A 15,703-nucleotide genomic window follows, 5' to 3' on the forward strand; every position below is an offset into this window, starting at 1 on the left:
AAAGCAGTTCCTGGGGGAGGGAATCTGAGAATCCAGATCCTACACTGACTCCAGGCCTGCCCTGCACATCCGGAGAACTGTCAAGCCGAGACAGGTGTGGCCATCCTGTCTGATCTCAGAGAAACCACTTGGATGAACACCTGACCTGGGCCCTGTCCTTGCTCTGCCCTCTCCGGTGTCTTCCTCCCTGTGGGCCACTGCTGGCTGCACTGGGCACAGCGCTGACGCTGCTGGAAGATGAGGGAATTCAAGTCCTGAGACTCCACCGTCCCCCAAAGGCAGCCCTCAACTCCTCGGAATCCATCCGGAGCACTTCCCAGTGGCCGCCCCCTGCCCCCCTGGCTCGGTCCAAAGGCACTCTCAGCCCGAGACCAGGCCGTGCCCTTGGCCTCTCTCCCCTTCGGAAGCCCTGATCCCATTTCTTGGACTTCCTGACACCAACTCACAATCAAGATCCTACCCTCGCAGCGTGGCTGAGGACCACTCACTCTCATCTGCCCAAGGCACAAGTCCTCTACTAGAGCATCTGGCTTTCCTGTGCTGTCCCCTCCCTGGTTTTAGGCTGTTCTCGTAGGTCCTGCCTCCCAGCCCTGAGGTTAGCATCCACGTGTTCACACCCACGCTCTACCCCTGTCTCATGTCAAGGTTCCTCCTCGCCTCGGCGCAGCCGTACCAGCCTCAGTCCCACTGGGCAGGGCCACCCTAAACTCGCTGTGTCTCGTCCGAAACCCCAGGGAGGCTGAGCTGCGTCCCTGAGACAGCCACAGGACGGGTATCTGTTCAGAGGCGGTGATACGGGCTCACAGAGAACGCAGATCCAGAAATCAGAGCTGCCCCTGGCCTCGCTCGGGACCTCCCTAACCCTTACAGTTGTCCACACAACGGAGGCCAGGGGAGATCATCCTCGGACTGTGCGTGCCCGCCCACTCCTGCACGTACGTCTCCGAGCTACTCCAGCAGCCCCTGTTTCTGAGCCGTTTCCCTCAGCAGTCCTTGCTCACTGGACAGATGTGTTTGATTAGAAGCTGCATGACCGAAAGCACACATGCTCGTTCTGCCCAGTAGCTGAGCCCTCGGCCCTCCCTCAGGCCGACCAGCTCACAAGCTTGAGCTGACACAAAACCCTGGTGACACCACGGATTTGGGAGAAGCCACGGAGAGGAAAATGGCCAAGAGCGCCTTTCAGTTGCCTTGGCAGACGCAGCAGACTGTTACGATCAGGGACAACTGGGTGTTTTCCCAACAGGCATGCCAAGAACATTTTACTCAAGAGGATGGATTCTGGAGCAGACGGACAGGGTTCAGTTTGCTTCTACCACCTGTTAGCTGTGACCGTGGATGAGTTACTTTACTTCAAGCGCCTCATTTACCTCAGCTGGAAAAATGGGACGTGGCATCTACTTCACGGGCCTGCCATGAAAAAGAGCCGGAGTGGCGTGTGGCAAGTGTTTAGAACAGCAGCTGGCAAACACAAAAATCCGTGCTGCTGCCGCCCCTCACGAGGGCTACGTCAAGGACATCTACGGCAGTGAGTGCGGAGGCCGGTGATGAGTGTCCGCCTGCCTCAAAGTCCCAGGAGCCGGCCCGCCAGTGGTAGCGAGTGCTCTCAGCATGCCCCTTCTCCCGCTCGGTCCTCACAACAGTCCACTTCATAGGCAGGCTCAGGGGTCAGGCGCCCGCAGTCACACTGCCACCAAGCAGTGTAGCCAGGAACTGACTCCAAAGCCAATGTGTCTAACCTCTGCCACCAAAGTGTGTCCAAGTTTCCAGAGGAAGCAGAAATAGGGTTTAGCAGCACCTGCTCCGCTTTGCCTACAGCTGCCAGCTGGACAGGAGCGAGCATCTGCGTATCGTGTTTAAAGGAAAAGGCTGGGGGCGCCGGGCTCGCTCAGCTGGTGGAGCGTGTCACTCTTGATCTCAGGGTCCTGAGTTCGAGCTCTTTGTTGGGTGTAGAGATTACTTAAAAAACACTACCAGAAAACAAAAACAAAAAACCCCAAAACAAAAAAACAAAACCAACAATAAAACTTTTCCTTTAGTGCTTAAAGGAAAAGGCTGCCTTCTCATGGGAGTTCATAACACTGATGACTTTCTTATGCCACAAGTTTGCTTCCCTCCCCCTCATGATGTGGACCTGGGTTTTCTCAAAGCACTGCTTTTATTGAAGAATCTCTTTCTCACCACTTGGTGTGGCCGTTACGTTTCTTGGTGGAGAATGCAGGACCGCGCACGTCCACCCTGACGACTGCAAAGGCAGGATCAGCTAACATCTACCTTCTCACTAACAGAAAACAAATGGCTACTTTGTCAAGTGCCCCAAGAGAAGACTCTGCCATAAAAATGTCATAAAGCCCAAATGCCTTCCGAAACGTCACGTGGCCTGCTTAGCTTTCCCTAGGAAATTATTGTTCGGATCTCCTTTGATGGTCAGGGCGCGTGCTCTATATTATGACCACTTTCAGCCACTAAACGTGAGAAACCAATCAAGCATCGCACTGTAGTCAACATCCCAAACCTCTTCTCTTGTGGACGGCTTGGTCTGGGGAGGGAAAAGGAATTCCCCTCCACATTTACACAGTGCCTTTGGATTATGGGCCCTAAGATGACCTTTCGAAGGGCAGGAGGAAGTTGCTCTGGTTGCTCTTTCTTCCTTCCTGCTCTGCCACTGAGTCTGCGCGCAGCCCGGGCGACAGGGGCGCTCTTACCTGTGCGGTGAAGAAGGCTGGGGTGAGGGATCCCGAGGGGAGAGCTGGGCTGTTGAGGGCGATGGAGCCGATGTCGGTGCCAGAGAGCACCAGCGGGGGCGCAGAGATTTCCAAGCCTTTGGGTTTTTTGGCCTTTGGGGGAAGAGATGGAGACCTGGTCTTGGAGCCCGATGACAGGTTCAAGGGCTCTAGGGAATCGGAGTCATGGCAGGCGGCCTCCAGGAAGAGGCTTCTGTGTTCAGAAGGGAGGGGCGAGCTGGGGGACAGGGACGGGGACCGAGACGAGGAGGGTGAAGCGGACGAAATGCTGGCGGCATTTGGCAGCATTAAAGAGGAGACCTTGGCTGAGGCGGACGAGGCCAGGAAGGCCTCAGATGTGCAGGGCAGGGGCGCCATGGGCCTGCTGGCGTGCTTGTCGGTTTTATTGGTCACAAACCTGATGACAGTCCTGACTTCTTCCACCGGAGGGCTGTCTTCCGGCTGCTCCTCCAGCTTCTCCGTCTTGATGGCCTTGAAGGATTCTGGCGGGTTCTGCAGGGAATTAATGGTGAAGGACGAGTACAGGCCTGAGTGGATGTATTCGTTGCGGCTTGCGCTTTTGAGGGCTGACAAGCCGTGTCTGTGCGCCTCGCGGCCCTCGGGAGGCGCCTTGCAGTCGCTGTCCTGCAGCAAAAGGCTCTCCCGGCTGATCTCCACTGCGTGAGGGTCCATTTTCAGTATCTCCGGGAAAGAGACAAACTTGTACACAAACTTCTGCCCAATCACCTTTTTGATGATGTTCTGTGAATACAAAAGGAGACATTGAGAAGATAAGTGCACCAGAGATACGGAGTAAGGCGTTTGTTGTCATGGGGAATTTAGCCGGCAGAAGCACTAGAATGTTCCTCCTGATTCGCGCCTCTTGGCTAAGGTGTAGGGGAAAGACAACTCAAGTTGGAGGCAGCAGAATTGGATTTGCGATTTGCTTCTTGTTCTGATTACTAATGGTGTGACCTTTAGCAAACTGGCTGTCATTTTTAGTCTCCTCACCTGTGAAGTAAGGATTATTACACCTAATGTCATAAGTCGCCATTTATTAAGCACTTACTGTGTGGCTGGCAGTGTCCATGCATCGTCTCATATAATCTGTACAGTAATCCTAAAAGGAAGATATGATTAACTAAAAACTAAATTATTAAACTCTCATTTTAAAACTTCAGGAAATAAGCTTGCAGTGCTTAAATAACCCACATAAGCCACATGGTAGATAAGTGGTAGAAGCAGCATTTCCTCAACCATGATGCAGTATTGTCTTACCCACCTCTGAGCAGTAATTCACTTGCGAGAATTTGATGAAATAATAACGGGAACGTATTCCGTAAGCTGGAAAGCATTACAGGGATGTAAGTCATTATCACCAAACACCACAATGTTTTCTTAAATCATGTAGCCATTTTTTCCTTTTTAATTTTCTGCCAAGAAAGCCACTGGAGGAAAAACAAATTGTCTACTTTGATATTTACATCACTCCCACAGTATTTTCAGTTGCTAGTATCTACTGCTGGTTTTTCAGTTTATGGCTTCAGCCCTCACACATTAGGATGTAAATGAAAACCAATAATCACTGCAAAGGTTTTCACATCCCTTTGGAGGAAGGGACCTCATAAGAAAGGCTTTATGATGTCCTTGAGGTTTATTAAATTGGAACATGAGCAAATATCTATCAAACGTTTGTGGGGTACAAAGTGCTCCAAGGAGACAAAGCTGGTCTTCCCTCAAGCACAAAGAGATAGCACCACCATCTGTGGGAAAAAGATTCAGAATGGTTCCTTACAAACTGTTCCTCCTAAAACTTAGGTATGGGTCACGGTGAAAAAAAAAAATCATTTTGGGGAGAAGTACTTTAGAAGTAGTAGCTCCTAGTAACACCCACTGTGTACCGGGTGTTGCACACAAGCTCTTATCTGCTCTCACACTCGCCCTCCTGGAGGGAGAAGGTGTCATCTTATGACACAAGCTCAGACATAGGGACTAGTCTGCCCAAGAACCACCTAGATCTACTCATTTTGAAGCCTAAGCTTTTTCACATTTCCATAAAAGTTTGGGTGGAATCAAAGGACCCCTTATAAAGGTGAAGTTTTCTTTTTTTTTTTTAAGTTTAAATTTATTCATTTCGAGAGAGATATAGCATGAGCAGGAAAGGGGCAGAGAGGAGAGGGAGGGAGGGAGAGAGAGAGAGAGAGAGAGAGAGAGAGAGAGAGAGAGAGAGAGANGAGAGAGAGAGAGAGAGAGAGAGAGAGAGACACCCCCAAGCAGGCTCCATGCTCAGCGTGATGACGCAGGGCTCTATCTCGTGAACCCATGAGATCATGACCTGAGCCAAAATCAAGAGGTGGACACTTAACTGACTGAGCCATCTAGGTGTTCTAGAGGTGAAATTTTCAAAATGGAGATGTAACTGACATGTAATATATTAGTTTCAGATGTACTATGTACTGACTTGATATTTGCATATATTGTTAAAGGACCACTACCACAAGTCTAGTTAACATCACCACAAGAGTTAATTTTTTTTTTTCTGGGGCACTTGGGTGGCTCAATTAAGTGTCTGACTTCAGCTCAGATGATGATCTCATGGTTCATGGGTTCGAGCCCCACGTTGGGCTCTGTGCTGACAGCTTGAAGCCTGGACCCTGCTTCAGATTCTACGTCTACCTCTCTCTTTCTCTATGCCCCTCCCCCACTCATGCTCTCTTTGTCTCAAAAATAAACATTAAGAAAAATTAAAAATTTTTTCCTTGTGATGAGGACTTTTAGGACCTACTCTCTTAAAAACTTCCAAATATACCATAGGGATGAAATTTAGTTAAATGCTGATGTTCCTTTTGTGATGGTAGTTGAGTTCGTAAATATATTATGTTCTTGCCTTCCCTCTTGTTACGTCACAGCATGCCGATTTGCAGTTTTCCTCCTTAAACAAATTGTCAAATCCCAGAAGTGAATTTATCTAGCAGTCAGGAGGGGAGGCTGCATTTACTATGCCACTGAGATTTTTGAGCAGGAATCCCTCAAGGCAGGTATCTAAGGGCGGGACACACAACGTCCCCATTCAGCACCGGAAATCCCAGTAACGCAAATCCTGGTGAACCTTTGCTCAGCACCAACACACAGGAGGCTCCCACCCCTGGGCACGTTAGATTCAAAGCTGAACAATTCTAGTGCCTGGCACCCTGGCCCAAGGGACCGCAATTTAACTAACTGAATGCCATTTATACCCCCATCTGATCTCATTTGCACACTCAACACTAGGAAAGCTGAAAACCACTTATAAACCTTCAGAGAAATTTGAAAAACTGAAAAGTCCCACCTGCGCCTGTGTGGTGGCATCTCAGCAGGTGCTCCAGCAGGCGCGGGGGGGCGGTGGGAGGACAACGCCCCTCGGAGAAACCCGCTCCCATAGGACAGGGTTCAGTAAGGGTGTCACTGGTGCCAGGGACTCAGAGTGGGTTCTCAGCAGAAAGGGAGCATGCTTGCCTGGTGTGTGCTGCTGCTACAGTATTTTTGGTTTTCACTAATATTTTTCTCCCTAGGGGAACACTTTACTCTGTCCTCAGCCAATTGGACATCCCTCTGAACTGACTGAATTATTAGAGCCTAAATAATTACACCACAGAAAAAGAAACTGTACGGTGTGAATCATTTCTTCAGGCACATCTTGTAAGCCTTTTCTTTAAAACCTTTAATTTTATCATGGGTATTCAAAACAAAATGTCTGAGCAGGGATTATATTTATAAGCAAACCAAGGAGTAATTTGGGGCTGTGATAAAAACAATAGAAAGGTCTCGCCTCCTGTAAAATGGTTGGGAACCGAAGGGCAGTCTCAAAGAGTGGGGCTTTGATGTGTCGAAAGAATGTAAGGAACAACTCACGTGACCATCAACTGACAAATGGAGAACCAAATGTGGTATATTCCTACAAAAGATTATCCAGCCATAATCGGGAATGAAGTATGGGCATCACTGTGGGTGCACCTTGAATGCATTATGCTAAGTGAAAGAAGCTGGTCCCAAAGGCCACGTTTGTGAGAGACTCTATTTCTATTAAATGTCCAGAAAAGACAAACCTATAGAGACAAAAAGCAGATTCGTCATTTCCTAAGTTTTGGGGTGGGATGTGGAGGAATTGCAGGGTGACACCAAAAAGTAAGGGTTTGGGAGGGGTAATGAAAATGTCCTAAAATGTACTGTGCTTTTGGATATACAACTCTACAGACACACTCAAAACCCCTGAACTGTATACCTTCGATTGGTCAATTTGATGATATGTGAAATTATGCTTCAGTGGAGCTGTTTCTTTAAAAAAGAACATGAGGAATCTTTTCTGTCCAGCTTTACTGAGATATAATTGACATAGAACATTGGAAGTTTAAGATGTACAATATGAAGATTTGATGCACGTACACATTCCAAAATGTTTACCACAATAAGGTGAGTTGACACATCCATCACCGCACATCATTACCATTTTGTGGTGATGGTAGTGGTAACATTTAAGATCTACTCTCTTAGCAACTCACAAGTATATTAATGCAGTATTGTTAACTACAGCCACCATCTGTACCTTAGATCTCCAGAACTTATTCATTTATGGCTAGAAGTTCGTGCCCTTTGACCAACATTTCCCAATTTCCACTCCCCTCAGCACCTGGTACCTACTACTCTATTCTCTGTTTCTAAGTTTCACTTTTTTAGATTCAACATATAAGTGAAATCATACAGTATTCGTCTTTCTCTTATTTCATTTAACATAATGCTCTCAAGGTCTATTCAAACCACTTAAATGTTTAAATGGCAGATGGTGGGAGCCTCCTATGGCTGGATGGTGACTGCCATGACCCTAGTCTGAATGTAAAAAAGGAGCTTCTGCAAAGGTTACTAAACTCAACCATAGAAAAAAGGCCCTTCAATAGCTGCTGCCTCTGTGGGGAGAGCTGCGAGGATACCACCAGAGCTCTTTAGGAAAAAGTTATAGTGACAGGGATAGAGACGATTTAAGGAGCTGACCAAAAGGAGGAAGAACCTTTGGAAACAACCAGGGAGGGGCTTGTTGATCTATTTTATCAGAAAAGATGGATGGGGCGCCTGGGTGACTTGATTGGTTAAGCATCTGCCTCTCGATTTTACTTCAGGTCATGATCTCATGGTTCATGAGTTTGAGCCCCACAACCGGTTCTGTGCTAACAGTGTGGAACTTGCTTGGGATTCTCTCTCTCCCTCTCTCTCTGCCCCTCGTCCACTCGCACTCTCCCTCAAAATAAGTAAATAAACTTTAACAAGAAAAAAAGAAAAGAAGGAAAAAGAAAAAAAAGAGTAGATCTGGCTACCTGGGCAATCTGGAACCTCTGGGAAGGAGGCTGGGCAAGAAGGCGTGTGGAGCGTGCAGGAAGGAGGTCAGAGCACAGTAGCGCCACTGTTTGAGAGCCCAACACTCCACAGGAAAATCTGCTCAGGAGAGGAGCTGGTAAGGAAAGGCCCCCACCAGGATGCCCATGGCCGGAGACCTCAGGAGTAGGCAGACTCAGAGGAGGCATGTGCCTGGCAGCTGACCTCCCAGCCCCTAACCTCCAGGACAGAGCCTGGGAGCACGTCAGTGGCAGGTATGTTCAGAGATCTCTCTGTGGTCTCCAAAGGGAGATGTCCTTTCAAGAGTTTGCCCAGGAGGAGTTTGCTGAGAAAAGCGACAGTTTAGGGAGTAACAGGTAGTAGTGGTTGAGCACATATTATCTGTCAGGCTGCATACTAAGAACCTGACCACCGTGAACTTATTTAATCCTCTGAGAGGCTGGAACTATTATGATCCCCATCTTAGAGATGGGCAACCGGAGGCTCAGAGAGTATAAATTACCTATGGTCACAAGCTAGTACGTGGACAGTCTGATTCCAGAGCGCCTGGTCACAATGGAAGGTGACTCAAGATTCAGGCTAAGACTGCCCAGGACACAAGAGCACTTGGGGACAGTCTCTTATTATGAAAAGTGATGAGAGTATTTACAGAAAGTCCATTTTTTTCACCCCTTCCTCCCAGACCCACAAGTATGTGTTGCTTAGAGTTGCCTGGTAACCTGACCATTGCTGTCTGTGTCCGGTTGAGCTAAGTGACTTTCTCCAACATGGTTTTAGACCAACACAGTTGCACACATCTGCTTCCCTTTACACATGGGAGACCAGCCTCCCTGTTGGTAATTTCCCATTAAGTGTATATTCACAACCAGGGTGGACTCCTGACCCCGCATTCTGTGTGAGGTCACAGGCAGCCGGGAAGAGATGGACTTCAGGAAGGAAAAGAACATCCACCCGACACACCCTAAGTGGAAGCTCCAGGTGACGGGAAGCTACTCCCACCAGTGCCACGTCCAACTTGGTGTTCTGAGATTGCAGGAGCCTAAGGGCAAGCAGTCTGCTGGGGACAGGACGACAGCTGGCCGTATTGTGCAAAGCAATCCTTCCCACCGACCAGCTACCTCTGGCAACAGAGGGGCCAGTGAGTCTCTCCCTTCGTTATTCCAAATAACAGGATGGAAAACACAGCGAGCAAGTCAAATTTCCATTTCCCTCGGTGCTGTCTGTTGCCCTGATGGGGTCCAGGCTTACTGATAAAAATAGAAGTGTCTGTACGTGTGGTTTAAATACATACACGTGCACTCAACTCTGCTTCCTCCTCCCACTGAAGAGAAAGAAGGAGACTGTGTAAGTAATGCCATCGAGCAGATAAATTAGAAATGCATCTATTAAGTACAGTGATCGTTAAAAAAAAAAAAAAAGATAGGCAGTGGTCAGTAATGAAGAGATGCTTGAGGAATTCAATTTACCCTCTGAATTTTGATGTTATTAAGGGTAATATGAAGTTAACTACATGTTTGTGGAGTGAATGACTCTCACTGTGAAGAGAATTGACCCAGGCAGGAAACCAGAGGCTTCACCCCCTGAGAGACACAATTTTCTGTGGCTAATCCCCGGGCTGGTTCAAGCTGCATGTGAATGTGTCCCATATGTATGGCTACATGTGCTTTCTTGTTGGCATGTTCAGACTGAAGACTCCCAGACACCGAGGGCCATATGCAAAACGCTACAGCCCCACGCCTCCTGTGAGGGCTTACTGCATTTTAATTCCGCTCATCCGTGGACTCGGCAAGTATGTGCTTCATGCGTCGGCTCTGCCCTGGCACCCCAACTGTGATCTGACGTCAGGCACCGGACTTTCCGGTGCTCAGACTTCTTATCCCAGTGCTCCCCTCCCCCCCTACCACCGCTCCTGGACCAAGGAGGAGCCAGACTAGTTACGGGGAAGGGTTCCCCATGGGTATGGCTACCACTCCCTTGATTTTCCACCATTTGTGGGCTGCCAGGGACTCGGGACTCCTGCCCTGTGATCCTGCAATTCACCCAACTTGTTCTCAAAACCAGGACATGTCAGCAGCTCCTAACTCAGCAGGAAAGGCTGTGCAGGAGATTCTTCCCCACAGCCTAACCTACTGCTAATCCAAAAGCAGCAGCAACAGGGCTGAGAAGACAGAGTGATGGATCCTTCCGCAAAGGCCCACTTGTCCCGGTCACAGGCTGTCAATGGCTCTCAAGTCACTGTCTGAATTCAACTGCCGTTCCTGTCTCTTAACAGCCATGTGTCTCAGTTTCCCCATCTATAAAATGGGGACTGATCTACCACCTGTCTCATGAAATTGAATGAAATAATCCATTTAAAGCTTATAGCAAAACACCTGACACAGCCACAAACAATAAGCCCACAATACACAGTAGCTCTTAGCAGTATTATTTTTACACTCCCATTTAAGCAAAAGCAAAACAAAACATAAAATCTACTCTCTGTCCACTCCAGTGACAAATAAATAGTCAAAATTAAACCTCACAGAAGGCTGTGCATACTCCCCTCGCTTTATCCACAGTTCTGGGTACCGAGCTGGGTTGTATGGCAGACAGAATTACATCTGGTTTATATATCTCGACCAACGGGGGAAACATGATGTTTTATTTAGTTGGGTTCAGACAAAAAATAGATGCAAGCCTTACAGCAGATCATACCTAGCATGGCCAGCACTTGACATGCACTGTGAAGAAAACCCCACACACTCCAATTAACTCAGGCGTGGGGTGGAGGGGGCTGGCCCTCGGGGCAGCAGATGCGGAATCCAAGTGTCCCACTCAGAAGGCAGAAAAGCAGCTCGTGTAGCCTGGCAAGTGGTACAGACACTAACCAGACACCCCGGCTGATCTCCACTGATCTCTGATGCCTCTCAGAGCAGGAAACACCCTGCTCAGACAGGCGGGAGCAGCCCAGCCCTGCGGTGTCTGCCACGGCTGGGCCCCAGGGGAGGGTAGTGCGGGCTGCTGGCCCTGTGCGCCTGTCATCAAGATCCCTGGGCAGGGGAAGCGGGATGGATTTATTTTGAGGACACCCATCTCCCCAAGGGAGATACCCTACATGAAAGGAACCCATGGCCAGAAAGGGCAAAGGCAAGAAGCAAGCATTTATGAGAGCCTACCACATGCCATACTCACACAGCCACCTTGCAAGATGAGTACTGTGATCCCATTTTAAAGATGAAGAAGTCAAGGCTGTTGATGGGAAGGGAGGTTATATCCAACTTCCTGTCTCACAAGACTGGATTAAATACTGGAAGGGCCCTAGTGGAATACCACATGGCTATTTTACTTTAAAATATTTTTAATGTTTATTTATATTTGAGAGCACACACATGCACAAAGCAGGGGAGGAGCAGAGAGAGAGGGAGACACAGAATCCGAAGTAGGCTCCAGGCTCTGAGCTGTCAGCAGAGAGCTCAATATGGGGCTCGAACTCACAAANAGTCAGACGCTTAACTGACTGATCTCCCCGCCCCCGCCAGTGCCCTCCATGTGGCTATTTTAGATGACAATGCATTGTGAACATTTCCCATGCCTTTAAATAAATGTACAGTAAGTGAAGGGACACCTGGGTAGCTCAGATGGTTAAACGTCTGACTCTTGGTTTTGGCTCAGGTCATGATTTTGAGGTTTGGTGAGTCTGAGCCCTGCATCAGGCTCTGTGCTGACAGCATGGAGCCTGCTTGGGAATCTTCTCTCTCTCTCTCTCTCTGCCCCGCCCTCACTCACATTGTCTCTCAAAATAAACAAACTTTAAAAAATAAAAAATGTACGTTAAGTGAAAAGAGCAGCATGCATGGGATGCTTCCATTATTTTATCGAAATAACTAAATAAAATAAGAAAAAAAGAAAAAATCTCAAAAAGATGTATAATAAAACTTAGGAGTGGTAGGATTGCCAGTGATTTGTAATCTTTCTTTTTGCTTCTCTGCATTTTTACATTAAAGAACATGCGTTTCATATGCGCTAGTTGTCAAATTAAGCCCTTTGTTTTTCTTGTCGAGAATGAAGCAGGCTCTAAAAAGCTTACCAGCCTAAGACCACGCAGCTTGCAACTGATGGAGCTAAAGCTTAAACCAATTCCAAGCGCCAAGCCGGAAGCTTTTTCTGTCCCCGCCACACCCTCTCCCAGAAAGCAGCCACTGTGCTCAGAGGCTACTGCTCAGGGCAGCTGGCCAGGGCCTTGGGGCCAGCATTCCAGAGTAACAGGGAGGGGGTACCTGCGGAGAGCCTGGGAAAACCAGGTTTGTGCTAAGGAAGCAAGGTCCTTGCTCAGGAAGAGTCATTTCCAGCTCTCTGGGAGGAAGACCAGCCTTCCCTGAAGTCTACTCCGTAGCTGGAAATACAAGTGCGTCTGCCCGCCCACAGAGGAGAAGAGGGCCCTGCTCTGATGGGTAACGCTGCGCGTGGCACCGGAGGGACCCGGCGGCTCCACTGCAGCAGACTGGACCTCAGAAGTCCACCTCAGAGAGGGTGACAGCCAAGAGACATGGCTGACAGAACAGCAGGAGGCTGGCATCCACATTCACAGGCTGGTCGTGGCCCCACTAAGCAGCAGAGGTGTTTGCAGGGGAGCATGGGGAGCGCGGACCAGCAGCTCTGAGTGCCCACGGGCCTGAGCCTCGATGGGCCAGATGTTAGACGGAACCAGCACTGGGGGAACTGACCTGACAGCGAATCCCAGTTTCTCTACTTTCTCTGACCTTGGGAAAGGTATTGAACTTCTGTGGCCCTCAGTTTGCTCACCTCTAAAAGCAGAACAAAAATACTGATTTTTTTTTTCTAGAAAAACCATAGAGGTCCTCAAAACATGACCTCTCACCCAGCGCACTTCCCCTTAGCAAGCATTGATCTAATGGTAGGGCATCCCCATTATATCACACTGTCTTTGCATTGTTTTCTGCCTTCAAATAACCTAAATTCCTTTTTTAAAAAGATTTTATTTTATTATTTTTTTTAATCTTTATTTAATTTTGAGACAGAGACAGTGCGCGAGCAGGGCTAGATCAGAGAGAGAGGGAGACACAGGATCCAAAGCAGGCTCCAGGCTCTGGGCTGTCAGCCCTGATGCGAGGCTCGAACTCACGGACCACAAGATCATGACCCATGCCAAAGTTGGAGGCTTAGCCAACTGAGCCACCCAGGTGCCCCAAAGATTTTATTTTTAAGTCATCTCTACACTCAACATGGGGCTTGAACTTTCAATTCTAAGATCAAGAGTGGCACATTCTACTGACTGAGCCATCCAGGCACCCCTCAAAAATCTGATTTCCCTATTTGGGCACCTCACTTTATAGTTTACTGAAGGCTTATGCACGATCTCATATAATCCTTACAATATGCTAATACCCATTTTACAGATGGGGGACCTGAGGCGCCAAGCGTAGTTCACAAACTGGTAAGTAGCAGAGACGTGTCTCTTGGCCACCAGTTCCCAGCCAACACCCTTCCTTCAGCTCCTCATTTTGGGTTCCCATCCAGACCACGGGCTGACTCACTCTTTCCTGACACAAAACCTGACTGTCCTCTCTCCAAAGTTAGAACAAGTACTCACTGTAGGAGTCAGGCTCAAAGTTCCTCCTCTCTAACAAGCAAGCATTCTTTCAACAACATTTCAGATGCTTTCATATGGAAGGCTCCTTGGTAGGCCCCGAGGAACAGAAAAGGAAGTGAATCCGGCCTCTGTCCCCGAAGCATCTGACGGCTGCTTGCATCTGGCCCCTCTTACTTCCTGCCATCTGAACCCAAAGGCACACAGAGCAGTCGGTGAGCCATTCAGAACTCTGCTGCGAATCTGCTGTGAACAGGCTCACCTCCCACCTGCCATCCTAAGGAACAGCTGTGGGAGCACTCCGACCCGCTGTCAACTTAAGCTGCCTCTCCCTGGGGCAGTCTTTCCTCTCTGTAGTGAGTTGAACAGTGCCTCCCCCAAATTCATTGCCACGCAGCACCTCACAACATGACTTTGTTTACAAACAACATCTTTGCAAATGTCATCAGTTAAAGAAGTTGAGATGGAATCATCGTGAAGACAGTGGGCACTAAATTCAATGCGTAGAGTCCTTACAACAAGAGGAAAGGCACAGGGAGACACACAGGGGAAAAGGCACAGAAGGAGAGCAGGGACAGACGCAGAGGCTGAAGCCATACAGTCACAACCAAGAAACACGGACGGCTGCCACGGCTACCAGAAGCTGGAAAAGGCAAGGAAGGATTCTCCCCTAGAGCCTTCAAAGGGAGTGTGTCCCAGCCGACACCTTTATTTTGGACTTCCGGCTTCCAGAACTTTGAGAGAATAAATTTCTGTTGTTTTTGGGCCAACAAAATATAACCACTCTCTTTTTTTAAAGGCTCTGTCCAGCGGGGCGGGGAGGCACAGCCCCTCCTGAGAGCTTGGCCTGCCTGTACACGGCCACACTTCCGAAGGCACCAAGACAGATGACGCCCGGGCTATCCTCTGTCTAAAGCTCAAGCTTGGAGCACACATGCTAGCGCGCGCGCGTGCGTGCACACACACACACACACACACACACACACACACACACACACACACACACACATCTACTTCCAACTTCTAAGAATAATGTGCTGCCAATAAAGGGCTCCAACTCTGTCTTTGAATTGGCGAGCTCCCGGGGGAGGTTTCTTTGTGGTTTGGGTTGAGATTTCTTTATTCTCTGGCACCGCTAAACTGCAGTGGGAACCGTTTGTCCACATTCGGCCAGCCTGACATTAGAGGGCTCCTCACCCTCGCTGCCCGAGTTACTGTGCTCTCCTGGGCGCCGGTGAACAAGAGCCTGGCCGGACGCCCAACCTGCGACTGGACGTTCAGAGCATTTTTCCACTCCCTCCTGGCTCGTGGCTGCTTCCCCTGGAGCTGAGAGTCTTGTCTCCCTGCTGGCTCTCCTTCAACACTCAAGGGTATTTTTATTAAAGGCCTCTGGAGTGTTAATAAAACAAAATGTAAAACTGTTCCCCCAGCACAGGCTTTCCCGTGTGCCCCGCCGGGCACAGAGTCCCAACCATGACTTTGAGCGGTCGCCTCCAGCGCTGGGGCTGGGAGCCGGGCAGGCGGTCGGGGAGCACGTGCTCACCCTGGCTTTGCCACGGATTTTCAGATTCACCTCCTCCTCACTTGCTAGAGGGCGGGCAGGCGGGTGGGCAGGGCAGGTTTCTTAGGTCCGTGGCAGCGCTGACATTCCAAGATGACGGACTCCTTTCTATGCTACAGAGAATAAGGTTTGCTGGTTTCACGCCCGTCCATTCCTGTGTCCGTCCTACATTCATTTGGCACCACTGCACGCCAGCCGCTGCACAGAGCCGAGGAATGGGAAGGAAGGCCAGCACTCTAGCAGCAAGGCAGGCGCGAGGGCTGGGGAACAGAGTGGAGAAGACAACGCCAAGCACAGGCACTGGGCGGAGGAGAAGCAGAGAGGCATCTGAGGATGAGTGACAGTGGGTGGGCCAGGCAGGGAAGGCAGAGGGAGAGCCCAGGGAAGGAGGCAGTCAGAGTAGAGGTCAGGCAGGGTGGCAGGCTGCGGTGGTGCAGGACAGGCAGTCTGGTTGGGGCCAGACGGAGG

At 49.3% G+C, this 15,703-nt stretch overlaps 1 protein-coding gene across 2 annotated transcripts in view; it reads right to left on the reverse strand.

The window, feature by feature from the left end:
• Positions 1-15,703, reverse strand: part of ELK3 (ETS transcription factor ELK3) — a 62,627-nt gene that overhangs the window by 13,118 nt on the left and 33,806 nt on the right. For both annotated transcript variants that reach the window (XM_077772214.1, XM_077772213.1), the window contains exon 3: positions 2,706-3,485. In XM_077772214.1, coding sequence (XP_077628340.1) covers positions 2,706-3,485 — 780 coding nt within the window. The remainder of the gene's footprint in view (positions 1-2,705; positions 3,486-15,703) is intronic.

The sequence above is a fragment of the Crocuta crocuta genome, unplaced genomic scaffold (genome assembly GCF_008692635.1).
Source record: "Crocuta crocuta isolate KB4526 unplaced genomic scaffold, BGI_CrCroc_1.0 scaffold216, whole genome shotgun sequence".
In the NCBI taxonomy this organism is placed as follows: Eukaryota; Metazoa; Chordata; class Mammalia; order Carnivora; family Hyaenidae; genus Crocuta; species Crocuta crocuta.